This window comes from Rhizoctonia solani, chromosome 6 (assembly GCF_016906535.1).
Source record: "Rhizoctonia solani chromosome 6, complete sequence".
NCBI lineage: Eukaryota > Fungi > Basidiomycota > Agaricomycetes > Cantharellales > Ceratobasidiaceae > Rhizoctonia > Rhizoctonia solani.
Window position 1 is genome coordinate 1,906,242 of NC_057375.1, and position 12,194 is coordinate 1,918,435.

The following is a 12,194-nucleotide window of genomic DNA, read 5'->3' on the forward strand; positions in this document are numbered from 1 at the left end:
GATGTTTATCTAATCACGAGTCGACTGAATCACTACCAACTTACGCAAAGTTCTATATCTACCATGTACGCCGCCATACCAATTGCAATGTAAAGTTTTCTGGATCCTAGACACAGACTACAATTCCCGCTAAGGAGGCGCTCGGGGCGCTTCTTGACAGCCTACAATAGCCCAATCGCTGGACTGCCGCATGTTCCCGATAGTGTAGTAACAAGTTATGGAGACGGTTCACAACGGGTATCAATACACATATATTGCAGATGAGACAAGTCAGAGAAAGCAATTGGGTTAACAATTTGCTAAAATGAGGATAATGTTGCGCGTATACAGAGAATGGACGGTGGTATCAAGAATCTAGGACAAGTCCATCTAATTGACATATGAGAATTGGTTGGCAGGTCACAGCACCAAGAGCCAATTAGAAGGGGATAGGCGCGAAAGCTTCGCATACGTTGTCACATTCAGGAAACACGAAATTACACTCTTCGGTGTTGGCTCCAATACTAATTACAACACGTCAGAAAGTGCCTTGCATTGGTTAAAAGACGTACTCACTCGCATTGATTACAACGAATACCCTCCCGGCAGAAATCTTTCTTCCCAATATTCCCGATGATCCCGCTAGGCCAGTTACCATCCTTGACGCAACGGACGGTCATTCTAGGACATATGTCGTAGGTGGTGGGTACCTGAACCGAGGATTGCAGGCTCGATTCATCAAGAGAGTTCTCCAGTGGTTTGGGAGCGGAGAAGATAGAGAGAGCTGGGAGCAAGAATCGGTAAATAGTAGGAATGTACATGATATTCAAGTTGAGTGTATAGATGGTGGTGGTAACAGAGGAAGTGTGGTTCTGATGACGAAATACACCTAGGTTTCGATCGGGCGCTTATGACGCACCGATCATCATCTTTGGATGATATGTCCGAACATTACACGATCGGACAACCACGATCAATTGAACAACGTGAATAACGTGTTGTGCGCCCTCTGGCTGTTGTCTCCCCTCGACGCAATATTGGCACTGCTAGCTTCACCAGGAGACGGCTTTAATTAAAGAACTTGAAACGATCCCGACTTTTCGAGTCAGAACCGCGAGGGTCCTTGACGTCCAAAATGGCAATCAGCATCATATCCCGCTCCCTCATTTCCTGACAGAAGCTGCAGCCGCATAAAAGCAACCCAATACCTGTACCTACATCTTTCGCCTCTACGCACAGTCATTTTACTATTCTATGTACTAGCGGGGAGAAAAAGTTTGGAAATGCCGGCACGTGATGGCCCAGAATTTGTACAATACATCTTACTATGTCTCGCAAACGCGGTTGAGAGCTCCCTGTGACTTGTTGAGCTCAAATAATTACAATACACAATGAGGGCAATTCATATCCTGAAATACTTGCAAAAACTGGTGTTCCCCCATCTGTGGCATGCAAAACTGTTAAACGTTGGGAAACATACGGCACCCTTGCCTCCTTGCCTCAATCTGGCCGCCCATGCAAATTCTCACCTTGATTGTGCCGTCTAGTCATTTGTACCCTCCTTTGCCATTGTTTTGAGCCATATTCATCTATTGCTACTAGAGTAGGTAATGGCCTTACTGCTGTGCAAGTCAAGTACATTGCCCAGAGCCGGCGCTACCGCCAATATGTTGCGCGCCAAAAGCCATTCTTAGATAAGCAAAAGGTCCTAAAGCGTCTAGAATGGGCTTGCGTGAACTGGTTTAGGAACTGGGATGAAGCCATTTGGACTGACAAGCTCCAGTTGGGGACCGGCAATCACTCAGTTCACCCAATGGTCACCCGGAAACCCGGAGAGGCATATCTCCCGGAATGCCTAGCCCCAACCTTTCAAAGTGGCCATGAAGCATTAATGGTATGGGGGTGTATCTCCCATGGGTATAAGGGGCCACTTATCCAACTGGAGATGGCTCCCTGGCTGCAATTGCGTAATGGGAGGTGGAGGGGGGGAGGGTTCAACTCAGAAGGATATGTTATGCAGGTCCTAAATGGTCCACTTAAGGACTTCATTGCACAGATGGAGAAAGTCAAGGGACACAGGATGCTAGTAGTTGAAGATGGGGCCCCAGCACACAAAGGAAAGCTAGCCAAACAGGCTTGTGAAGAACTTGGTATTAAACACATTGCACACCCCCCAAGTTCACCAGACCTAAACCCAATAGAACCATTATGGATGGAACTTAAGCGACGTGTGTACAGTACCCCTGGGGCCCGAAGAAGTCTTGAGCACCTTTGGAATGCCACTGAAGCTGCCTGGAAATCCTTCACAGCAGATGATATCAATAAGTACACACGGAAAATGCCATCTTGGGTAACAGCTTTAGTTAAGTCAAAGGGACTCCCAACAAAATTCTAACACTTGTTTATCTCTCCTACTGTATTTTAACCAATGTATTTCCTGTTTCTATATACTACATTCATGCGGCCAGGGGAGAGCAAGTTTTCTTTTAGCGCCCAAATCACGCGCCATTTCCAAACTTTTTTCCTCCGCTAGTACTACCATGGCTACTTGTACGACGATTTGACGCATTGGCAATTCGAGTTTGCCTACTATTGGTTTTGGAGCTATGCTGTGGTTTGTGTCTGGATGCACTTGGGTATGCTGGCAATTAATTTACCCCAGGGAATTGGTGGTATGACATACGGGAACTTTGTTTCTTCCGAGGATGGACCCAGATTAAGCGTAAGGGTTGTTCACTCTTGAGCTATAGTATTGCTGAGCTAATAGATTTCATAGTTGTTAGACCAGCTACTCGAGCTTGGACGCACCCATTGGGATACTGCCAGAGGCTATGTGAGCTAATTCAGGCCGTTGGACTATAATACTACCAAGCTGAAAGGTTACACTAGGGTGATTCTGAAGAGTTAATCAGTAACTGGTTCAAACGTACCGGAAAATATGACCAGGTAACCATTATCCAGGGGTTCAATCAATAGTAAACTATTATCTCTTGATATCAGATCTTCTTGGTAACGAAGGTAAGTGGATGCAATTTGGCCCGCTGATTGACATAGGTTCAACCCATTCATATCAGTTTGGGGTAGATTCCAGCCAACCTGGCGGGCTGCGTGCAAATGGGACACCAAAATGGTATGTACCATAAGGCCCGCCTTTTCTATTCGCTAAACTTGAGGTCTAACAGTGCCGAAAAATGCTTCAATGATTACCTAGAGAAATTGGGTGTCGATATCATCAGCTTGTACTACATACAGTGCATAACACAAAGACACCAACCGAAGTGACTATTAATGTTCTAGTAGAGCAAGTCAAGTAAGGAACTTAGAAGCCATACAACTTATTAATCGCTCATATACTATTTAAAGGCCTGGAAAGATTCGCCATATTGGGCTTTCCCAACCTTCATTTGCAACAATCCGTCGCGCTCACAAGGTCCACCCAATCGTCGCTATTCAGGTCGAGGTCGGTCGGAGAGTTCCACAATCAAAAGGCTATGATTGACATTTTATCAAGTATTCGCCATTTGAGCGTTTGATTGAACAACAAGAACACCTTCTGGAAATAGCGCGAGAGCTTGTAACTGCTGTTATGGCCTATTCTCCCTTGGGCAAAGGCTTACTCACAGAGCAAACCGTAAGCGATAGCCAGGCTCATTGTATCTACATAGCTTTCTTTTCAGACCTCTCAGGATCACTTTTCGGATGGCGACTTCCGAAAGCAAATCCGGAAATATTCTCAGGAGAATTTCCAGAAAATTCTGAAGCTAATCGATGGGTTCAAGCAAATCGGAAAGGCCCATGATGCTACTTCGGGACAAGTGGCTCTTGCATACTTGCTTGAGCAAGGGGACGATATTATCCCCATATCAGGATGAGTAGCTTAGCTTAATATGAGGTCTCAGAACTCACAAGTTGTATTGTCTAGGTCGCAATGCATTGAATGCATCGAGGAAATTTTCGGCGGCAGTCGGACCAAGCTGACTACTGAGGAGCTTCAGACGCCGAGGAAGTTGGTGGACGAGACGGAAATCATTGATGCTCAATATCCTCCTGTGCTTCAAGCGATATTGTAGGCTGATACACCCGAGTTACCTTGAGTTGCCAAGTTGTGTAAATAGTTTAATTTGATAGCATAGGTAGATAGGCAGTTTCCTGTATTAAAAACCGAAGTAATTGCGTGTAGATTATTCAATGGACCACTCTGATCACTATGTAGCACTGGTGCTAACATGTGGAGGCAGAATTTGCGCGCTCCAACTAGCTGAAATATTCGGCAATATTAATTGGGTTGACATTATAGAATAAGTATTTCATGAGCTTCAGTCGAGCTCGGAATTACTGGAAGTGTAATATTGGTGTGTATGCGATAAGGTAGCCAGGGTATCCCCGCAGCAAACGTATTCATAGGGGATTATGAGGCACATACACTTTATTCCCGGGTTTATAACTGAGCTTACAGTGGATGAAACGCATTTCTACGGTCTTCAGCGGCCCGGACCATGACAAAGAACACAGACCTACTTGCCCATGTTCTTTCAGAACGCTGTTTGATAAATGACGTGCCTCCAACATTTGGCTCAGGCAATCTTTGTCTCACTCAGGCCCCTAGTTTAAACCAAGTGACTACACACTTTAAGGCTCTAACTCTCAAGATATAGTTACTTTCTAAGACCTCAGGGGCGCAAAATTCGACCAGCGTCATATTTTGCTCTTCTTGGTTTCCCGAACGTTGTGAGAGTGATCGGCGAATTGGCCGGTCCCTGCCAGCCTCTAAGCGCCAATCCCCGGATCCAGCGCCTTTTACGCGCTGGATTGTTTGTCCAACACCACCACGCGAGTGTCGAGGATCTTGTTGTGGGCACACAAGGTAAGGACAAGTTTATCGCATCACTTTGAATAAACTTAATATTGTTGATAGGGTAGTCATGTCTGCGGTAACACGAACGACATTCCCTGCAGCCCAGCTTCCTGCCAAACCTACGTCAACGTCATACGAGAATGCATGTCGGGTTAGTCTCAGCTAAACATCTGAAATATACACAGTTGATTGAATGTGAATCGTTAGCACATTCTGAGTCAGCGCTTTCGTCAGCTCTTGCATAAGTCGGCTACTCTTGCTGCTGTCGTTGTGTTCGTATCTACGCTCAACCTCCGAGGTGAGTAGACTGACGACTGCCTGCTATCTCCTGGCTAACAAATCATAGGCCCCATTTTATCATCGATACTCACAAATGCTATACATATTTCTCTGGCGTTTGTGTTCGGCATATTACCTACACTGGTTGCTCGAAAAATTCGCCGACGAGGTATGGCTCGATATCTCTTGCTAGTATTTTGATTAAAACGACATCGATAGCCCTTCAAACGCCTCGGCCCAAGACTCTCGTTGCAGAAATTGGGTCTCTCTCGCTTCTCTATCTCGCACTATACGCCGTTTCGGGGCTTGTGCTTGCAGAGTGCTACGCCACGTTTGTGAGCCTGCGTGTCCAAGGTCTCAAACTTTCACTATTCACCGGCTCAAAGTATGTCATCTTGCTTCTCTATACTCTATTGAAATTAAACAGAACCACAGCCGGTACCCATGGAGCATAAATGAACGACATGTCATGCTTTGCTGGGGGAACACTCTTTTAGGAGCAACATACGCTGCGTTGGATGGAATCCAGCACCGGAATCCCGCGTGGTTGCGTCGTTATGTGAGTTCCACTCTCTAGTTGGCTTTGCACGAAGCTAATATGTGACTTAGGGTGGTTTCACGCAACGTCGTAGCACAGCAACCTGGAAATCGGTTTCACGCTCTGCAGTCTTGGCTGCGTACTACTGGCCGATTTTCACTATTGCCTATTTCGTCTGCAGAGTACCGTTTCTGCTTGTTACGAATAAGTTTCTAGGATTCGTACTGAGGTAAGTATCGGTCAAATTGTCCATTGCATCTCTGACCTTATTTTTATCAAGCCCGTTTTTACACTTTATGATGCGTGGAGGAGCTTTCTGGCAACTCTTGTCATTCTCGTTGTTCTGGCGCATGTTTGTTTTGCAATTGACGACACTTGTCATGTGGGACGTCGCGGGGGAGTGGTTCGAAATCAATGCGAGCCAAGTGAGTGCCCCCCAGTATCGATTTAAAACATGATTTGACCTGCCTCAATAGGTTATTCACCTTTCTCAATTCAAAGAAGATCCCAATGCTGTTCTTATTGCTGGACTGCAAAGTCAAGACCCATACTACAAGGTTCGTCCCTTGATCACTTTCGTCGTCTCTTTGTATTAAAAAGTTTGACAGTACTTTGCATTTGCTGAATTGGCCAATGTTGTATCCACTCGTCCTCCTCGCAGAGTTGCTTTGTTCTCAGATCTCAAGGCCAATCCTACGGCCTGGGAACAAGTATGCCGCGAGTGTTTATTATTCCTCGGCAAAGATTACACTAGAGTTATTGGGAGAAGTGGGCCAGCGTCTACAGGTGAATACAGTCCTTTGCTCTACTTGAATCAGAACTAACCCATGCGTAGCAGTAACGTCAGCTCCAAGCGCACCGGTCACATCCAAAAGCTCTACATTGTCCACCGGTCCAGTATATAAGCATCCGACTCAATCGACGGGCCCCATCGACGCATTCGTGGGCGCCGCCAACACTGTTGCCACAGTTATCCCAGCCAACCTCAGCGTACCTGCCATCTTTTTGCCGACCCCCCATCCTACGGCCTCTGCCCCGTCTTCAGTACCTTCGATTACCCAGCCTTGGAAATTTAACTTGCCCAACCTGGTAGATTTCGACAAGCTGATTGGGAAGCTGCCTCCTGTTTGGGCACGCCGGGTTCGTTCAGTTGTCCGGGATCGAAAAGAGGCCGTGCTTGAAGGCTTGTTGGAAGGTCGAGCTGCAGATGTATGGATCGTTGAAGGTGAGTTTCAATTGATAATCCGTCTTGAGACCGTTTAATCTAAACACATACATATTAAACAGCTCTCTCGACACTTATCGCCCAGTCACTCCACGAGGACCCCTATGGTCGCGTTCAGCGAGACATCCCGCGCGTTTTGGAGGCATTTGTTTCTTATCTTGGGGCGCTGGAGCAATTGATCGAAGAGGTCAATGCAGACTTGACTCCAGAGAGCGAAGATGCTGTGCGGGCCGTTGTGCAACCCGTTGCGGATGGTGGGTGTTATTTTCTTAAACAGCAACTCCCGTTACTGATCATAATGGCACTCGTAGCCCTAAGGGAAGGGATCCGTATGATCGTACTCGAGTTTGGACATCGCCTAAAAGCATTTACGTTCCCGCCCCGCGTGGCGAAGCGGCTACAGACCATGGTGGATTATTTGTAGACCGTTGATTACCCTTGCTTTCTGGTCGCGCTTTGTCCTTTTAGATAGCTTGGTCATTCAATACCTGGGGTATTATTTTTTTCGGCTATCGGATTGTTTTTATCGTGCCCTTTGGTTTGCGTTTGCAGCAAAGTCATTGGTGGATTATTCGCCGCTGTACAGTAATGGGCCCTAAAGGTCCAAATAGCAAAATATTTACCCTGATTGGGCTTTTCTATAGCGGGCTCATAAGGATATGATTCAATGGGTTGAAACGGAGGTCTCGGTCTCTAGGGAGCTCAATTTAAAACTTGATCTCATAAGCTTAAGCTTGAGGATATGCGCGATCAACGTAGGGGAGTTTCGGGGAGGTGAGCAGGATATATGTGTCAAAGGTAAGAGATCGCAATGAGCCCAGTATAATAGTTCTCGATAGGTGTGGGCTGGCTGCGAACCGCGTGGCCAGTCGGTACCGGTTGAACGTGGTTTATTTCCTTGTCATCATCTTTTCAGATTGAAATCTAAAGCCGCTTTACCGCGTGTATATATACACCTGTCGTTCGATTGGGGCAAGTCGGATAAGGGCTCTATGGTGTAGTGCTTACAATTAATTACGAGAGCACATGGGCAAAACACAGATTTGGGAACTCTGAGGGCAAAAATCATTGATTACAAACGATTTGGAGAGACTGGTACATTTTGTTGTGTTGATTCATGAGAACCAGAAACCTGGCATGATTCTTATCGTTATATCGCCTTAGTAAACACGATGTATATAACACGTAGTGTCATTAATGTATTAGAAATCCATGTATGTCTCAGGCGCTTGCTCTTTAATAATACTTGCCAACGCGCGGGCGTTTCATCCCGTAGCCATTCGTATCCTAGCGGTGGAAAAGAAAAGAATGGATACATTAAAGGGTTCTTGGCCTAGCCAAGATTGTAGGATACAAGAAAGGTTTCACAGCACATTACAAGGCCCCCACGAATGCCCCCCCCCCCCACGATCGCGGGCCCCTGCAGAAACCTGTCATGCAGTACAGAAAGTAAAATGAAAGTCGGAAAGGAGCGTCGATCTCATAGCCAAGTGCACATTAGCGGGTTAATGAATTTCATTTGGACTGGCCAGTGATTCAGTTATGCGTCGGTACTGGTGATTGGAGGGACTTCAACAACAGCTTGACATCTACCTCTGCTGCTCCTAGAACCACTATCTCAATTCTGTATCAATTAAAAGACATTGAGGAAGCTCTTACCGAATACAATGCTTCGTGTCATCAGGCAGAAGTGAGGGCTGTGGTGGATTTGAACCGGAAGTCAAGACGCTACTAATCCAAGATGACATCAATTAATCTATAGATATACAGGCTTGGTGAATACTTACGACTCGGAGCTCGAGGCAGCTGTGGCGAGTGCAGTCTCGGAGGGAGGCGCGGACTGAACATTATTGTGAGACACTATGGCCATAGTAACGAACGTGAGGTGTTATAAATTTAAAAGTGCACTGAGTACGAGGTCGAATGTTTCTTCTGACTGCAACTGACATTGTATGGGCCAGCTTTTAAATAACTCAACCGCACAGCACAATAGTCTCTTAAGTGGTTAGAGAGCAACACGTAGCTAATGATCTCGCGTCTTGGCCTGGAGTGGCAACGTGTCCACAGGTTGAGCCAACAACTCCGGTGAGGGCCAGTAGGACTCACTTACAGTGAGTACGTTACCGTACCTCTGAGGGCTAGCCTAACCTGGGCTGTTGAGACAGGAGAACGAACTAAACGACTAAAGTAGCACGTGTAAAAGACATAAGAAGTTTGTACTTTGTAATCTTTACCACTTCAGCCGAATAGCTGGGATTTTGGGATCGCAAGACGTCATGAGATCCCATGGTTGACATCCAAATGATTGCCCCAGTACATACTTGCTTGGCTTTGTGATTACGTGATATCGCCCGGCAAAGATATGAACTTCTTTGCATAGCCTTATAGCTTACGATCAGTCACTCATTGACAGCGGCGCTCGCACAAAGTCCAACAAGAGCCTGGTTCGTTCCGGAGCAGACGCAATTTCAGGGAGCCTCAGAGCTGATCGGGATAACTGAATTGAACTAGGCACAGCCCGATCCAGTCCGGCACAGAATTGTATCATTATTGGTTCATTTCACCAAAGTTTCTAACAGGCTACTTCCTTCAGTTCTCATTATAATCAGAGGTCTTGGTAGGAATTTTATGAATCGGCAGCTTGGTTGGCGAGGCTTTCATCCCGCATGCGTTATCCATTAAGACATTATTCTCGTGGCTCAGAGCGCCACGATCTGATGTTCACCCATGCTATGGTGAGCCTCATGATTAACACGCGTTTTCGGCCACATGCATCTGACACATTATCAGTTGTGCCCATCCTGTGAATATCTGACTGTCGTTCTTATGATTGGGTGCTTCTCGGTATTTTTGGCAAGGCGGTGTACCTATGAGTAGCTAGTAGCTACTAGTACCGGTAGTTTTATCCGTCTATCTCTTGGGGAATTCAGCCTGAATGTAATTTGTGCTTTGCGGTTCTACTGAGTTAGACCCTATGGAAAGGTCTTGGTCATATTCACGGATAGGCGATCACCGAGTTCTTTTCCACCTCTGCTCCATTGTCTGCTGAAAATGAGGCCACAGTAGCCCAAATTTTATCTTAAGATGTGATTAGATAACCGGGCTTTAAGCTCTGCATCAGTTTTGACTTAGGCTCTGGTGGCTCCGCGTATACTTCAGAGTATTACTGGTACAAGGGCATAGGTTTCAAATTCGGTAAGTTTTGGTGAATTATTGTTTAATCGGTCGATCACACTATATAGAAATATCAAGAGCGACTAAGCAAGTAGGTAAAAAGTAAACCAATTTCCTCAAACAGTCCGTTGTCTCAACCCAGTTGAATGGAACCATTGGGAGAAAACTTGGCAATCGCGTTGCCCCGATGTGGTGTAGAGCAGGAGGAATCCGTAGAATTAGATGAAACTCTTGATCGATGACGCAGCCATTTTATCTAATCTTAAAATTTATGTGGGATTCGGGTTGGAATCCTGATGAAAATGCCTATATGCAGGGTGTGACCGTAAGGCACTCGAAATTGGCGTATTGAACTAATACTTACTAATAAAGTTCTGGAAAAGGGTACCCGAGATTCTACGAACCGCCTTTGGCTGTCGCTGTTCTACCATCAAATGATCTTGTCATGTGCGCTCGATACCATGTGTTTACCGCTGGATGTATAAGCCACCCGAGGAGACTCAGTCAGTGTGCGCCACTTTGGCACCCCAGATTATAATAGTTTTGTCGCCACACCCCGAAACAACGTGAGAACCATCGGGAGGCCAAGCTATCGAAGTGATCTCGTGACTATCGCCAACAAGGGGGGACTTAAGGGGAACCATCATTCACCCCCCGAATCGAACAGTTTGATCATTAGAAACCGAAGCGATGTAGTTCGCATCAGGTGAGTAAGCGACGAAATTGACCGAGTCAGTTGCATACTTTACCGGCGCTGGATCCCGAAACAACTTGGCTGCCCTTAGCCGAACATGCAAGCGATATGACTGGCCCGTTTGACATAACGGTAAGTGGAGTGGTTTGTGGTTACGGTTTATATCTCAATTCGTATCGTTTGGTCAGCTGACCCCGAGACCACGCGGGGATTTCCATTGGGCAAGAATACCACCGATTCGACGGTGTCAGTCTGCCCTTGGAGCGGGCCAATGAATAAGCGTGCGCTGAGTACATCCCATATGCATACTGTGTTATTCGCAGAATCAGCGGCAATATTAATAAATAGGCCATTGGGCGAGCAAGCAATGGATCTGATCGAATTGGTGTGACCTACAGGATGCCTCGGCCTCCCTGGTTAAATTGGGAGTCCCATATATGAGTGCTGCCATCTGTTGTATCAGCACCGTCTGGAGAGCGTACTGCTGATAGAAATGGAAGACTATGCCCGTTCGGGGGCCAGTGCGTTAGATAGCCAATCCCGGTGCCCCATATACTAGTATATCATTGTATTTACCCTTCAAGAGTGTTGGTGAAGAACGGAAATTTCAGATCCCCCTTTGAAGACCCATGGCATTTAGCTTAGTGGAAGAGAATGATAAAACAGGAATAGTTCTATTATACTTACATAGCGCCACTACCGGATTCAAAGTCAACCCCGACCCATGTTTGTCCTCAAAAATGTCTTACAGACAGCTATAGGCTGATACAAGGATTTGGATAGTAGCAATATGATGTGTTATATGTGTACAGAAATCTGTCTCCTTTTTATTTTGATTCAAATCGTTTTCTTATTGACCCTGAGTAATCGGAGACTTGCTGATCATCCAAAAAAAACCCAAAATCGTTTTTTCTATGCACTCTCAATGCTCAGATGACTTGTTTTTTCGCCTCTCTTCGTGTTCAAATCATATGTGTGGTAAGTGTTAATAGCCTCTATTTATGTCGATTTTTTATTATTCAACTTGCGGGAGATATGTGAGTGACGATCAAAGAGGGGTACGGATTTTGGTGTATCAAAGGGGTCAGCACTCTGTGCCACAAGGTTTGAGCTCGATGCTGTGTCGAGGTTATCGAATTTCAAACTTTGATTACTCTTCGGTTTCCAATTGCAATGTTGCCCCACCACCGACCGAGCGACTTTGTCCTTCACTGTGCGAGTGTGGGCTAAACTACACATTTTTGTTAGATGTGCATAGAAGCCACGTGACACTGGTGTCTGACAATCGTAGGATATAGATTTGTCTTTGTTAGCTGTGGTAGGCTGGGTTATTGGGTGACCACTGGATTATGTAGTGAAGTTTACGTGGGCTGAGGCAAGGATCCACACGATTGGTATTGAGATTCTTGGAAACTCCCAGCGGGTACTCTGATCCCGAATCCATGAGTGA

At 46.0% G+C, this 12,194-nt stretch overlaps 4 protein-coding genes across 4 annotated transcripts; 2 read left to right on the forward strand and 2 right to left on the reverse strand.

The window, feature by feature from the left end:
• Window positions 1-418: 418 nt before the first annotated feature.
• On the reverse strand, window positions 419-800 carry RhiXN_06022 (uncharacterized protein; the record flags this gene model as incomplete). Its single annotated transcript, XM_043325838.1, has 2 exons — window positions 419-503; window positions 556-800. 2 exons carry the CDS (start codon window positions 798-800, stop codon window positions 419-421), a joined length of 330 nt encoding a protein of 109 aa, XP_043181270.1.
• A 694-nt stretch (window positions 801-1,494) lies between these two features.
• RhiXN_06023 (aldo/keto reductase family protein) lies at window positions 1,495-3,851 on the forward strand (the record flags this gene model as incomplete). The annotated part of the gene is made up of 12 exons (XM_043325839.1): window positions 1,495-1,525; window positions 1,587-2,329; window positions 2,513-2,593; window positions 2,642-2,701; window positions 2,756-2,812; window positions 2,869-2,925; window positions 2,980-2,997; window positions 3,054-3,109; window positions 3,162-3,218; window positions 3,343-3,439; window positions 3,491-3,610; window positions 3,666-3,851. 12 exons carry the CDS (start codon window positions 1,495-1,497, stop codon window positions 3,849-3,851), a joined length of 1,563 nt encoding a protein of 520 aa, XP_043181271.1.
• A 1,050-nt stretch (window positions 3,852-4,901) lies between these two features.
• RhiXN_06024 (nucleoporin NDC1) lies at window positions 4,902-7,300 on the forward strand (the record flags this gene model as incomplete). The annotated part of the gene is made up of 12 exons (XM_043325840.1): window positions 4,902-4,985; window positions 5,042-5,132; window positions 5,181-5,282; window positions 5,333-5,498; window positions 5,549-5,672; window positions 5,723-5,880; window positions 5,932-6,076; window positions 6,128-6,208; window positions 6,260-6,437; window positions 6,490-6,876; window positions 6,939-7,130; window positions 7,188-7,300. The coding sequence occupies 12 exons, from the start codon at window positions 4,902-4,904 to the stop codon at window positions 7,298-7,300; spliced, it is 1,821 nt and encodes a 606-aa protein (XP_043181272.1).
• Window positions 7,301-8,412: 1,112 nt separating this feature from the next.
• Window positions 8,413-8,746, reverse strand: RhiXN_06025 (uncharacterized protein; the record flags this gene model as incomplete). The annotated part of the gene is made up of 3 exons (XM_043325841.1): window positions 8,413-8,500; window positions 8,536-8,607; window positions 8,664-8,746. The coding sequence occupies 3 exons, from the start codon at window positions 8,744-8,746 to the stop codon at window positions 8,413-8,415; spliced, it is 243 nt and encodes an 80-aa protein (XP_043181273.1).
• Between the last annotated feature and the right edge of the window lie 3,448 nt (window positions 8,747-12,194).